We start from the raw sequence: 14,637 nt of genomic DNA on the forward strand, positions 1-14,637 counted from the left end.
GTGAAAGCAGGGAACAATTAGAAAGATGGAGGTACGCACTGGAAAGGAGAGGAATGAAGATTAGCCGAAGTAAAACTGAATACGTGTGCGTAAATGAGAGGGGCGGAGGAGGAAGAGTAAAGCGATGGCGAGGGTGGACGACGTCAAAAAATTCATAGCAATGGAGTGTGGTAAGGAAGTGAAGAAACGAGTCCAAGCGGGGTGGAACATTTGGCGGAAGGTGTCTGGTGTTCTATGTGACAGAAGAAATGGTTTTCCACATGTGTTTTTTGAAGTATCTCGTTCTCATCAAAGAAAGCACCAGAGCGATGTGAGCTAAATTCAGGCACTTAAAGAATCCTTGACTTTATTTTCATGTGGTAATATAAAAGCATACAGAGAGGACAGAAAGAGAAGATCCCTTTTTTTTTTTTTTCTCGTACAATTCCGTTAGCTTGAACACATAAAACAACGAATAATCAGAATTATTACACAGAGAACACCGTCTTTCTTCATCTTGTGGAGCTACGTCCGCCTGTTGCATGCAAACAGCCCTTTCGTTCCTTCTTTTTGACTTTTGGATGTTCCAGTGCGGGAATGGAAGGTTATAAACGTCAAAGAATGGAAATCCTCAAAACGCTTTGTCGGCCTTGCACCGTATCACAAACACGAGCTCCCTTTCGTTGATCTTTTAACTTTGTAGGGCCTGTTCGTATAGATACTTATGTTAAAAAAAGGAAACCCGCCGCCAAAATATCTTTAAATGAAAATAAGTACAATAGCAGAACCTCCAAAGTCCCAAAATTTTATGATTAGCTTAATGCACTAGCCACCATCTGTACATTTTGTTCCCCATATTGTTACAAGCGGTTGACTTTACATGACAATATTTCGCATTCAGAACCCAAAAAGCAGCGTTTTTATTGGACTACCCCCTCCCCCAAACTAGAGTCCATCTATTTCACGAAAAGCGGCGAATCAAGACGAAGGCTAGCTATTTTAGCATCTCACACTAGCACCCAAATGCACTTTCACAGTTTCACAGTACTGTATTCGATTTTATAATGTAGTAAATGTGTCAGTTGGGATTTCATTGCCAACAAGAAGCTTTGAAATAAATTGATATCATGGCACTAGTGTCATGCGTTCGAGTCCGACTGATCGATGGGGTAAAAATGTAGGCTAGCTAGCTGCTATTTTAGCATCTTGCGGGAATCGTAGCATGCACTTGTGTTTTGTTTAACAATACAGGTTCATCGCAATGAACTAGATCATCAAAAACCGTCTGACTCACGCATTTTTCTCGATTTGTGATGTTTCTCGGGGCCCTGCGGTCAATTATTCACACAATAATTACAAAAAAGTATTTTTGTGCACTTTCTGTAAGACCCCAAGATCCCACAAGAGTCCCAAACCCCTCTCTAGTAGAAATGGAGGGCTTTGGTGCATCTTATGGGATCTATAGTCAATTATAGTGCGAGTTACTTGTTTTGGCGCGACTGGTTTGAGCGTTAGCCTCACAGTTCTGAGGACTGGGGTACAAATCCCGACCCCGCTTGTGTGGAGTTTGCATGTTTTGTGGGTCCCCCCCCCCCCCCCCAAAATTGCCCTTGGGTGTGATTGAGTGTGCAAATGGTTTCTATATACGTTGACATTGGGAACCAGTTCGGGGTGTACCCTGCCTTATGCCTTACAATAGCTGTCTTGTGAGGATAAGCAGCTCAGAAAATGAATGGATTTTTTTGGGGAGTGGGGGGGGGGCAGTGGAGCTATTCTCGACTGGGTTCAGTCCTAATGGAGTACTGTACTCAATTAAACACTCATGAAACAATGTGAAAGCATTTGTTTTTGTTCGGAAATTCGAACTACATATTACCATCTGTTTAATAACTTTTTGAATTGAGCTAGTGAAATAAATGAAATTTTCTAATACATTCTAATTTATTGTTGATTTCGTTTCACATGGGGAGGCGGTACCGCGCTGTGTCGGATTTTGGAGGTTCCGTTTCATCACCTCGAAGCGGTTAGCTGTGCAAAAAAAAAAGGCCGACTACCTCGATCAAGATCAGGAAGCACGCGCACGGTCGAATCTGCTTGGAAAAACGCGCTCACCCTGACCCTCACCACTCTGTGGAATGACTTACTCGCCGTCTGTAGCTGTAGATAAAATATCTAAAGATTTTTTTTTCTTCAAGGGGGTGTACCCCCCACCCTCCTTTCACGGACTAGCTATGGAGGTGTGCAAAAACATTGGATAAATGGCAAACTAGATGCAGAAATGGACACCTAATTGTATATCTCACGATGCCGTGAAGGGAAAATGGAATATTGGGGGAGGGGGGAAAAAAAAAATAAAAATACAAGGGAGCGGCATCATGGGATAAAAGGTCATCTAGGGGCAGCCGTTTGAGCATTTATTCGGGGTCCAAGGTCTGTGTACTAGTGCATGCGTTAGCCACACCAGTTAAACAATTCAGGGCACTCGTGTGCACGGGTATCGTGATGGTTTAACAAATAAAATATTTCCCCCTACGACTGCCGCATTTTGGGCACCTAGTACGACCTTAAGCTGGATAGCTTGGATATTGAATAAATACTCAAACAGCTTTTAAGCATTTGAATAAATGTTTATTCGAGATACTTGATATCCAGCGGGTGTTCCACGCACTAGTACGCTTTTTGACCTCACGAGGAAGACAATTCAGTGCGCCAGTATGATTGCGTCTAGTTTTTTTCCCCACTACAAATACCACTTTTGGCTTACTGGTACGAAACTAAACCTTACTAGTAAACTAATTTGGTGTAGTAGGAGTAACACTACGAGAGGTAACTAGTTGACATGTCCTACAACCTACTAATACCAAAACATCCACTAGCGGTCCTACTAACATCCCAAAGTGCTCCAATGTCAGTAGGACGCAGTAGCGTTCCCCACGATTCGTCACTGACACCCTCCAAAAGGTTTATAATTGCCTATAGATACCGCAAGATGGCAGCAAAGCAGTACTTTTCCCAAATGAAGCTCCTCAACTCAATTCAACACAATTCCAAGACGCCTAGTTGTTCTATTGGTGCAATGACTTATGTTACTCGTGAGGACCAAGACCGTACATACACATGGACCGCCTTCAACTGGATGACAAGCGTGTGGACGATGTGCTCAAACGGCTTTCTGTAGTCGTCCGCCTCGCGATTGGCAGAATGTTCTGCACGGGATCAGGAAGATGCCGCTTCCTTCATTTGAGTCACCATGGCGACAGTGGCCATTTTTTCTCCTTCCGTGTGTCCCGTAGTGTCCCCTTCGCGTCCCTCGTCTAACCCTAACCAGAACCAGGTGAAGCCCACCACCAACGCGGTTCTGCACCGGGATACGGACAATTAATGTGGACCGCACAAAATGGCTCCCCACCCCTGACCTGAATTAGATTGTCTCTTTAAAGTCTCATTTGGGGTCCTCCAATAATAAATCAGGGTCCAACTGCATCGCTTCCTTTAAAAAAAAAAAAAAAAAAAAAAAAAAACAGGAAAACAAAAATATGGGTTTTCCCTCCTCATTTGGTGAAGGCGGCAACCACGGCCCACATGAGTTCGTTGGCGCCGGGCTTGGCGCTCTCCTTCTCGGGCTCCAGCTCCAGGAGCGTCTGCACCCGCTTCATGCCCAGGTCGTACTGCTCGTCCTGGAGAGGCGCGAAGGCGTTCTCCAGCACGTCTGACGAGTGCGCCAGCAGGATCAGAGACAGCACGCGCCTGTCCATGCGATGGGGGTCGTTCACCCACTTCTCCAGAACAGAGTCCTGGACCTTCTTCACCAGCCTCTGATAGCACAAAAAAAGGAAGTTGAGATTATTTTATAAATTTGTGTATTGTGCAAGGTGCCATTAAATAAATTACGACGCATATATTGACCGCATTTCAATTTACATTATTTTCTATGGAGAAAATTCTACTTACTCTAATTTTTCAAAAATAATGCACAAATTTTTCCCAAAATATTTTTTAAAAGTTAATGGAGCGCATTATATTTAAGTATAGATGAAAAATAAAAAAATACAATCACATTGTAGTTGTGTACAGGTACATAGAGTGGTTAAAAAAAAAAGGTATACATATACATTTAAATATGATATTCAAAGTTTTGTGTTACACATTTATATTTATTACGGTAATCTGCGACCCCAACATGAACTCTATAACCTCCTCGGGGAGCTTGCATTGTGCGATCGTTAGCGTAGCATATTTGTTGCCACCGCAATAAAGATCAGAAACTGACTGCCCGTGAGTTTGTTTTAACTTAAACCACGAAAAAAAAAAAAAAAATGTCGACTACAGCGGTTAGTTGTGCAGCTGGTTTTAAAAGAAAATGTGTCATCACTCATCCGGATGATGCCACTCACCCGGAAGTAGCGCCGCAGTCCGGAACAACATTAGTACGCCCCAATGGCTTCAGGTGGGTATCAAAACAACGTGAGCGCAAACTATGTAATACGAGCGTCATGGGCACATAAAAAAATCAAACGGGAGAGCGCACAAAATTGAAATGGTTGCTTTTTTTTTTCTTTTCCAAATGTGCCCATTACCATCGTTTCTACGTAGTTTGTGCTCACGTTGTTTTGCCATATGAAAGCTACGGAACCAAAAACTCTTGGGATTCAAAAAATGTTTCTCCACAAACTCCATGGATGGCACAAAGGATGACGTGCCGTGGGAGCAAAATAGGATCACTGTTCATGAATTCAGGAGGCACCAGAACTGGACCAAATCACCAAAGGTCGCTACGATGGATATTTTTCCAGATTGGAGATAGGACAGATGTTGTTTTTGGAGTCTTGGCCAAGGAGGTGTAAATGTAGTGGATAAACTGCACGATGCACAAATATTTAATGCAAAAAAATGTTTACGTCAAACAGTGTTAAATATTTATTTAAGACTGCAATATGTGTTAGATAGTAATAATAAAATGTTATGCCATCATTGAGCATTTATTTTAGCTGGTTAAAGGATTCTGTTCTGACAATTGCAGGGACGAGGACAAGCATGTCCTGTGGCCTGTCCTGAGATTATATTACTGCTACATCAGCACATGCACAAAGATTATTATTAATGATTGTTGTACACACAGTTTAAAAAAAAAAAAAAAAAAAAAAAAAAAGTACAAACCTAACAAAATATAAATACAGATAATTCCTAATATTTTGAGCATATGGGTAAGCAGCAAGTTGATGGTACACATTGTACATATGAAGAAGGCTTTTCCTGATTTGTTTTTTTTTTAGGTCAACTTTGGGGGGGGGCGTATTATACTCGAGAAATTACGGTATCTTATTTTATAAATGTGTATTGTGCAAGGTGTCGGTTAGCTTGGAAAACCTGCATTGAGGGGCCATTAACTAAATAATGACACGTATATTGACTCCAATTCAATTTACATTATTTTCAATGGGGAGAATTCTACTTAATTTCAACAAAATGGTGGTTTTAAAAGGCTACTGGACCTTTTATATGAGCAAATTAAACATTTCAAAGCTTTACTGTACACATTTAAAGGTACCCTTTTTTTTTTTTTTTTTTTTTTTTTTTACCTGTTTGATGGTGCTGTTGGTGAGCGGATGCGTGGTCATGTCGAAAAGCAGGAAGTTCTGTTTTTCTGTGGTGAGGACACCTTTCTCGACCAGGTTTTTGGCCAGACGTTCTCGGACGTTCCTCAGCTGGTAGTGCAGCTTAAATGGACTCCAGGTCTCCCCTGACAGGACAAGTTAAAAACGTTAGCGATCCCCTCCCCCACACAAAAAAAAATAAATAAATCAAAGTCCAACTTTGGTAAGTGAACATTTTTCAGTCTTGTGTGCCTTACCGCTCAGTAGCTCTACCCAGCTCTGCACAGTCTCGGGAGGCTGCGTCTCCTTAATGTGCTTCAAGGCCTCATCCAGAAGCATGTCTCCGGTTGGCGCGTCAGACTTGCAAATCACCTTGGCAAACACAGAAAAGGAAAAAAAAACGCACAGACAGGCGTATTTGAACAAGGTCGCGCATATCCTGGCTGAGCAGGAACAACCGCGACTATGTGGGTTATGTGCCCCACGGCTCTCAAGCGTGACAGGCGATCGCAGATAAACCGTCACACACGCCGATCAGTTTAAGTCCACCGCACCAGTGTGTCTGCTGCCTTAAGGAAGCAGAGACCAAAAACCTTTTCATTTTTTTGCAGAAGGAAATGCTCGGAACGTTTTAGTTACAAATATGTTTTAAACGCGTCTACAATATTTTATTTTTGTATGTGAGCTATGGCAGGTCAAGTGAATTTCCCCATGGGAATGAATGACCCTCAATCCCCAATTGTACACAGATACCAAAAATGTTTTTTTTTTTTTTGCCCAAAGCTAAGTTGGAGTGGAATACAAAAATTGGTTAAGTGTGTTTGTTTTATTTTTGTGCGAGTCCTCACATCCTTAGCCAAAGAGCATAATTCCCTTAGTCATTGTTAACTCGTGACCATATCAATAATGTAATAAAAGGCTGAAATGAGCCAACTGGTCTTGTGTATTGAATTTATTGATTTACTCGTTTTCTAAAAATGTTCAAGTATCATTGAGGGTAATGATATCATAAAGGATTGTCATTTTCAACATACTGACGACAAGAAAAAAATGTGTTTTGTCTGTGAAGATTCAGTCTTTGACATAATGCATCTCGTTTGATTCATTTTATTATTTTCAGAAAACATTACAATATGACTTAAGCAACTGACTATGTTATTAGCCTAACTGCACAAATGCCTAAGTCGCTTTTAACATTGTGTCGCAATAATTAAAAACACCAGTGCGCTGACAATTTTTTCTCAATATATTTAAGTTATCAGTCATAACAGTAATTTGCAAATGTTGAATCAAGCCCGACAAACTCTTATTTGTTGAATTCTCTGAAAACGTTTAAATTTGACTTTGGCATCCTGCCTTCCCCCATTTTTTGTAAATATACAAAAAAATAATTGCAAATTGTAAGCCAAAAACATGATTGCCCAGGTCATTTTTGAACACACAGATCGACCAGCGACCGAAGGACCGACGGTTTGAGTATTGGTTCTGAATGTCCGCTGTTGAAGTGTCCATGGGCAAGACCCTGAACCCTTGCACGGCACCAGACACCCATTGGTGCATGAAAGTAAGCATGAATGCATGAATTATTGTGAATATCATAGAATGTTTCGCTCACCATGGTGGTTGTTCAAACATTATACTGTAAGTGCATCCCAATTAATATTTTCAAACTATTAAAAAAAACCCTAATTAATCAAAACAGTTGCTGAAAAATTTGATCATCGTCTCAAATTTTCTGCAGTTCTCTATGATGGCAGTCAGATCATCTTTTGTTTTGATAAAAATTAGGGATTCGCAAACATCAGCTTTTCCTTTGGCAAATAATTGTCAAAATGTTTGCCTGTTTTGTGACATTTGATGCGCCAAAACCAGTAGCGGTCATTTTCTGGACTGTCAATTTGAAAGAATGTCCAGTTTTGTTTTTTTTTTTTTTTTTTTTAAGAAGGGAACTTGAGTTTTTATTTTAATCAATTCAGATATCTTTATGAATCAACCACTGAAATAATCATTAGTTGCAGCCCTAAAAATAATTTAAAAAAAAAAAGTGAATTTTGAGGACGCCTGAAGCTACACCTCTGAGACCCCATTTTGAGGACCACCGTCCGAGGTTGCTGAGGCCAGATTAGCGAGGGCTTTCGGGCCCCTCGGGTCGTAAATCCCTCACCTTTCTCGAGAGCAGACTTTTCCTCCTCATGCCGCAGGCCTCCAGCTGTAACCTCCCCCGGAGAGCCAGCTCGATCAGCATGCAGCCTCGGAGGCCGGACGAAATGCAGTCGTTCCAGAAGGACGTGTAGCCCTGAGGAGAAGGAGGGGAGGGAGGAATTACAGCAGAGAAAAAGGTAGGCTTGTTTGTCCGTTCGCTGACGTGTTGGTTGAAAGTCACGTAAGCGGCGGAGAGTCGTCAAGAAAAAGTATGGAAGAAATATATATCTTTTATAGGATGGCGAACAGAACAGTCACGCACGGTGTCTAGTTTGAAGACGCCGTTGTTGTTCATTCGCTGTCGTCGAGGAGAAAAGCAACCGAGATAATGCTAAAGTTAGCTTTGTTGACGTTTGCTAACGTCTCGTTAGCTAGGAAGCTAACGAAAGAGCCCCATGACAGATTTGAAAGAAAAAAAAAACAAGCAAACTCACCTCTCGGTCCTTGAGGCCCAAGAGCAAAACCTCCTCCATGAGCGTCAGTCGCGTCTCCTTCGAGTCCCCCTTGTCGTCCTCGTCCTCCTCGCCGCGACGCGCGTCCTCCTCCTCGCCGTCGGGTTCCCTCTCCTTGTCGGCGGCGGCGCTACGGGTGGCCTCGGTCCGCCGCTGGACCAGGCCCGAGGTTCTCTGAGCCAGAGAAGCCATGTCTGGCGCTGCAAATCGGTCGAATCCGGACAAAAGTGGCTACCTCGAGCGAGCGGGAGGCCGCCCAGCATGTACGCCGAATGTTACAAGCGGCGGAATTTGTGCGGAGGGGGGCCCAAAAGAGACGGCCGCAGACGGTGGAGCTCAGACTTCGCGATTCGAGCTTCTTCGACTCACTCAGCCCACTTCCTGATTCGTTCAACGTGGGGGGGGGGGGGGGGGTGACGTTTGAATGCTGGCTTGTTGTTCCCTTCACAGCTCTCGGAAATCCTAAAACCAAAGCTTGATTTCCTACAGACAACTCAAATATTACTTCCTCACCCTTTATAAGAAAACAATATATATATACACATACAAAATAGTTAAAACTTATGAAGTCAATAAAATGACAATAATTTTTTTTTTTTTTGACAGCACGGTGGGGCAACTGCTGTTGGCCTCACTGTTCTGAGGACTGGGGTTCAAATCCATATGCCGTACTAAGTATATCCATTCATCCGTTCTCTCAGCCGCTTATCCTTACAAGGGTCGCGGGAGTCCTGAAGCTTATCCCAGCTGTCAATGGGCAGGAGGCAGGGTACACCTTGAACTGGTTGCCAGCCAATCACAGGGCAGATTGAGACAAACAGCCGCACTCACAATCACACCTACGGGCAATTTACTGTCCAATTAATGTTGCATGTTTTTGGAATGTGGGAGCAAACCGCAGTGCCCGGAGAAAACCCACGCAGGTACGGGGAGAACGCGCAAACTCCACCCAGGCGGGGGCCGGGATCAATCCCAGGTCCTCAGAACTATGAGGCCAACACTCCACAGCTGGATCACCATCCCACCTATCCATCAATCCATTTTCTTTTGCCGCTTATCCTCACGAGGGTCGCGGGGAGTGCTGGAGCCTATCCCAGCTGTCAACGGGCAGGAAGGTGGGGAACACCCTGAACTGGTCGCCAGCCAATCGCAGGGCACATTGAGACAAACAGTCGCACTCACAATCACACCTAAGGGCAATTTAGAGTGTCCAATTAATGTTGCATGTTTTGGGGATGTGGGAGGAAACCGGAAAAAAGCCACGCAGGCACGGGGAGAACATGCAAACTCCACACAGGCAGGTCGGGGATTGAACCCAGGACCTCAGACCTGTGAGGTCAACGCTATATATGTATATAAAATTGATACATGGATATAAAAAAATCAAAAATTGGATATACTGTAAATTTGTAGACAGTTGTTTCCTTATATTTGTATATTTTGCCCCCAAACTTCTTAGTAAGCTGGAGGATGTATTAACCATCTTTGACCACATGATGGCACTCTACTTCCAGTAATTTATTTTCCTCTTTGAAGCTCATTCCTCAAGAAGATTATGGGATGTTCTTTTCAGGTTCTCTTTCAGTTCTTTCATTTATTGGTTGCGTTCCATCACCAAAGATGACGCAGTGAATAACTTACATCAAAAAGTCCCCCACTTCACTTTGGCTCAATTTGGAGTCCAACCATTTTTTTGTCTTTCTTTTTTATGGGGAAACATTCAGAGATGGCAAAAGTAGTCACACACCGAACCTACAAGTCTATACAAAAAGTCTACACACCCCTTATCAGATTTTTTTTGTGATATAAAAAAGAAAAAAGAATCCAAGCTAATAACTTTTTTCGCACTTTGTAGTTACAGTTTCCCTCAGAGGGCCGTTATGACTGTGAAATAAAAATCTCCGACCGCCTAATCATATTTACACTTGGAATTTATGAAGTAGTTTCGGAAGGCGAGGGTTTTTCAACGATTGTTGATGTTTGGCAACACAAAAATACGTGCAATATCTCAATAGTATCATTTAGGATATGACAAAAAGAAATTTTGGTGCAAATTTTAGCAAAAATCGTGGAAGTTGTTACACATAACACAGGATTTGCCTCCGCGGGCCACATAAAATCATGTGGCGGGCCGGATCTGGGCCCCGGGCCTTGAGTTTGACACCAGTGGTATACACAAATGGATTCAGGTTTCCCTTGCTCTTCTAGTGCCTTGGCAGACTGGGGTGGTGGTTCCCCTTTTTAAGAAGACTGCAGGGGGATCACACTCCTCAGCCTCTCTGGTTAGGTATATTTCGGGGTGCTGGAGAGGAGGGTCCATCAGGAAGTCTTAAGTCGGATCTCAGATTCAGGAGGAGCAATGTGGTTTTCGTCCTGGCCGTGGAACAGTGGACCAGATCTACACCCTCGGCAGGATCCTTGAGGGTTCAAGGGAGTTCACCCAACCAGTCTACATGTGTTTTGTGGACTTGGAGAAGGGGTTCGACAGCGTCCTTCCAGGAGTCCTGTGGGGGATCCTTCGGGAGTTTGGGGTACTAAACCCCCTGATATGGGCTGTTCGGTCCCTGTGTGACCGGCGTCAAGGGTTTGGCCCTCATTGCCGACAGTAAGTCGGACTTGTTTCCGGCGAGAGTTGGACTCCGCCAAGGCTGCCCTTTGTCACCGATTATGTTCATAACCTTTATGGACAGAATTTCTAGGCGCAGCCGAGGCGTAGAGGGTGTTTGGTTAGATGGCCTCACCATCACATTTCTGGTCTTTTCAGATGATGTGGTTCTGTTGACTTCCTCAAGCTGTGATCTCAACTGCTCCGACCCGGAAAAGTTGTAGATGGACGGACGGATGGATTATGCGACTCATGACCTATACAGTTGAACTGAAATAAAACCCAAGAAATCTTCAAGAGTGGGAAGTCAAAATAAATGAGATAATGTGGTTGCAAAAGTGTACACACCCTATTTTAACCAGGAATATGGCTGTTTAGAATGAAGTAATCACTTTTGAACTCTTGGCAGTCAGGACATACGTGCCATGATTTAAGAGCACGTTTTTTAAATGAGCTAAAGCTAGATATCTTGTTTATGTTATTTTGCCAATATGTCTAGTCCTTACAGTCTCCGTTTAATAATTTCCTTGAAAGTCCCTCTGGCTTTCACTGTTTTAGTAGCTGTTCTAGTATTTTGCCGTAATTTCAATAAAAGGGAAAATGTGGTACCCCGATTATTGGACTTTTTGTACTCATTTTCAGAGATGATCCAGAAATTGTGATTGGAACGACATTTTTTTTCATCTCATCTAGTTAAACAAAAGTCAAAACGATATAAAGAGAAGATGTTTATCCTCCTTGTCGTTGCTGCCATTTTGCATTAAACGTGATATCCCCGTGAAACCCGGCAAGGGCTTTACGGTTTCAAATGGGCTGAGCAGAACATCTGTATTTTTCACTTAGGTCATCTGCGCTCCCTCTGACGGCGATGGAGATCTGGGGTGAACGAGGAGCCTGCGATGGCTCCCCTGAGCTTTCACGGAGGCCCCCCATATTGGAGCCATTTCCTGTCTCGGGAGTGGGCAAAAGGCTTGACCCCAGGTGCCCCCTCCCTGTGTAAGACACACACGTACACAAACCCACATGCGAACGCGCTTTTAAGAGAACACTCCGAGGAGAGAGAACGAGAGAGCGTTGCTTACAGATTCTGTAAGTGAATTAGAGAATCTCTAAATAGCCCAAAACAGAGCGTGGCGCTGCCGAGCGGGGGACATAATTATGTTTAATGGTGGATAATATTCAGAAAGCCAACGTTGACTTGAGATAAAGCAGAGTCTGGATCGTACGTTCGGTCCAAACAACAAGCCGGATTTCCCACAGCTTGTTGCAATAACGACACTTGACGAGAAGCCTATCGCAGGGGGCAGAATAAAAGCTTACACGTGCAGGATTTCTCCGCGGATGATTTATGAAAGGTGAAACAGAAGCTCCCTGCGTCGAAGCCGAGGGTGCGTCCGAGGACCCCCGTATGGACTAAATACAGGAAATGGTCCAATTCGATCCATGACCATTTTCCCACACCAATCAACATTCTTAACTGTCGTACAAGCGTGCTGCAAAATGTATTGTTGTGAGTTTTAAGACGTTAAATCAAAACAGTGAACGCTCACCTTTTGTTTCTGACCGAGCCCCAATTCATCCTTCCATTCATTTTCTTCGCCGCTTATCCCCACAAGGGTCACGGGGAGTGCGGGAGCCGATCCCAGCTGTCAACTTGGCAGGAGGCGGGGTACACCCTGAACTGGTTGCCAGCCAATCGAACCCACGCTACCTGCACCAAAGGAAGGCGTGTGTACCACTACACCATCAGTGACTCAATCCCAGTAATATTGTTTTATATTATTCCTAAAAACCTCAGCTACATTTATCCACAAAAAAGTAGTTGATAATATTATTTAATTTTGGGCGGCATGGTGAGTCAGCTGGTAAAGCATTGTGGTGTTTATTTGTGCCTCACAGTTTTGAGGACCCGGGTTCGATCCCGGCACCCGCCTGTGTGGAGTTTGCATGTTCTCCCCGTGCCTGCGTCGGTTTTCTCCCGGTAGGCACTCTGGTTTCCTCCCACATCCCAAAAACATGCAAAATTAATTGGACACTAAATTGCCCATAGGTGTGATTGTGAGTGCGGCTGTTTGTCTCTTGTCCTGTGATTGGCTGGCGACCAGTTCAGAGTGCACCCCGCCTCCTGCCTGTTGACGGCCGGGATAGGCTCCAGCACTCCCCGCGACCCTCGTGAGGATAAGCGGCTACAGAAAATGGATGGATGGATGTTAAAACATTTAGTCCTACATATAACCCAAACTGATTCCAAATCACTTTTGGATTTATCTTTATCAACATTTGGCTTAAAATTAAAGGACATACAGATTTTTTTCTGTATTGATGATGTCCAGTAGATGTGATGACGCTGGAGTGTGAAATGTCAAGGTGTCACACGTGGAGTTTCCTTTTACTTTATTTAGGTCGATGCTGAGGGTAAACTATTTTGATTGCACTGAAAAAACATTATTGCGTAGTAAGTGTCACAAAAAAGCACCCCCAAAATGCAAAAGTCATAAAGTCTTGAGATTTGCGTCACGCGTGATGTTCACTCAAATTTGGTTTTTGATTTTATTTTTGTACAACTGTGAAATGTACAACTTTTTTTTGCGACATTTGACGTGAAACAAATAATCATCCTTGCATAATAAGTGTCACAAAAAAATCTTAAGAAAACCCAAAGATTTGCTTGATTTTTTTTTTACGACATTTTCAGGATCAAGTTGAGAGTGAAAAATATGACACCCCTCAAGAAAAAAATTGCTGAATAAGCAGTATTGCGTCGCGCCGTGCAATTTTATGTTGTGCTCCGAACTGAAAAACCTTTAGTACAACATTTGACCACGCGTCACGTAGTATATCAAATATCAGCATGTAATAAGTGTCGAGAAAATACAACGTTAATCCTTTCTTTTCAAACCAAAGTTTTGCTAGATTTACGAGCGTCTCAAAGCATCAGAAAGTTCACGGCGAACATTTTTTTTTTTTTGGGTGACATCACAGACCAAACACGGCCGGGGCCCGACATCTGCTGCACAATCAAGGGAAGTGCTTCGCCTTCGTGCCATTGAAGGCGACACGAATAATAAACACCACAATGAGCCTCTGGTAACCCCTGAAAGAAGCCATTTTAGGCCTCTCGGATCCGCGACAATGCGAGCATTCAATGTCATGTATCAAGTTCACGGATCAGTCAGTGGAGCGTGTAAATTTTTTCCCCTTCTCGACTAAATGAGGTCATTGTGTCAATTTTTTTTTAGCTATTCTCGAATAATTGCAGGACAATTTGTTCCACTTTTTGTTCTACTTGAGTGTTCTTATTTTAAAAAGACTTTTCCTGTGATCCTCCTTTTCCTCTGTTCTCCCCTCTTTAGGGCCCGAGAGGAAGTCTGGAACAATGGGACCCCTCCTCAGGTCCCGCGTGCCGCCGCCGAGCAACCCGACGTACATGTAAGCCACACGTGTGTTTCATGTTGGCCGGTGCACAGACATGCGTGCGGTCCAGACGCAACGGCGGAAAGTGAAGCCGTCGGCTCCGCAAGTCAAGTCACAGCTGGGCTCGTTCGTGTGACGCTTGCTCACATATTGTGGTTCCATGCGGAGTGAGCTGGTAGTAGTTAGATAATAATTTATTTCCAAAGGCGTTTATTTGGGACTTTATTTTTTACAAATACATTTTTGGAATAACATAGTTACTGGTCTGTTACAACTTGAGTAAAAGTAAATTATTTACAAAGTAGCTGATGGTGGAAGGCGTATGTTAGGTCAAAGGTCTTTATTTTTGCAGGCACATGTTTGAAATAAAATTAAATAATCCATCCATTTT

General features: G+C 43.3%; 1 protein-coding gene and 1 long non-coding RNA gene across 2 annotated transcripts; one reads left to right on the top strand and one right to left on the bottom strand.

The window, feature by feature from the left end:
• Positions 1-321: 321 nt before the first annotated feature.
• LOC133490956 (Golgi phosphoprotein 3-like) lies at positions 322-8,619 on the bottom strand. The gene is made up of 5 exons (XM_061801706.1): positions 8,210-8,619; positions 7,738-7,869; positions 5,831-5,945; positions 5,559-5,719; positions 322-3,794 (listed from the first exon to the last, which is right to left on the bottom strand). Exons 1-5 carry the CDS (start codon positions 8,417-8,419, stop codon positions 3,531-3,533), a joined length of 882 nt encoding a protein of 293 aa, XP_061657690.1. The 5' UTR covers positions 8,420-8,619; the 3' UTR covers positions 322-3,530.
• Positions 7,796-14,321, top strand: LOC133490957 (uncharacterized). The gene is made up of 3 exons (XR_009792320.1): positions 7,796-7,912; positions 11,676-11,828; positions 14,186-14,321. It is a non-coding gene; the product is annotated as an uncharacterized LOC133490957 (long non-coding RNA).
• The last annotated feature ends 316 nt before the right edge of the window (positions 14,322-14,637 follow it).

Source organism: Syngnathoides biaculeatus, chromosome 17 (assembly GCF_019802595.1).
Source record: "Syngnathoides biaculeatus isolate LvHL_M chromosome 17, ASM1980259v1, whole genome shotgun sequence".
Classification (NCBI taxonomy): Eukaryota; Metazoa; Chordata; class Actinopteri; order Syngnathiformes; family Syngnathidae; genus Syngnathoides; species Syngnathoides biaculeatus.

Excerpts from the sequence above, each read along its gene's own strand:
- LOC133490956 (XM_061801706.1), bottom strand. The coding sequence starts at position 8,419 with ATGGCTTCTCTGGCTCAGAGAACCTCGGGCCTGGTCCAGCGGCGGACC. Across the intron at positions 5,946-7,737 it reads AAAGTCTGCTCTCGAGAAAG|GTGATTTGCAAGTCTGACGC; the intron begins GTGAGGGATTTA and ends GTGTTTGCCAAG. Across the intron at positions 3,795-5,558 it reads CCAACAGCACCATCAAACAG|AGGCTGGTGAAGAAGGTCCA; the intron begins GTAAAAAAAAAA and ends TTGTGCTATCAG.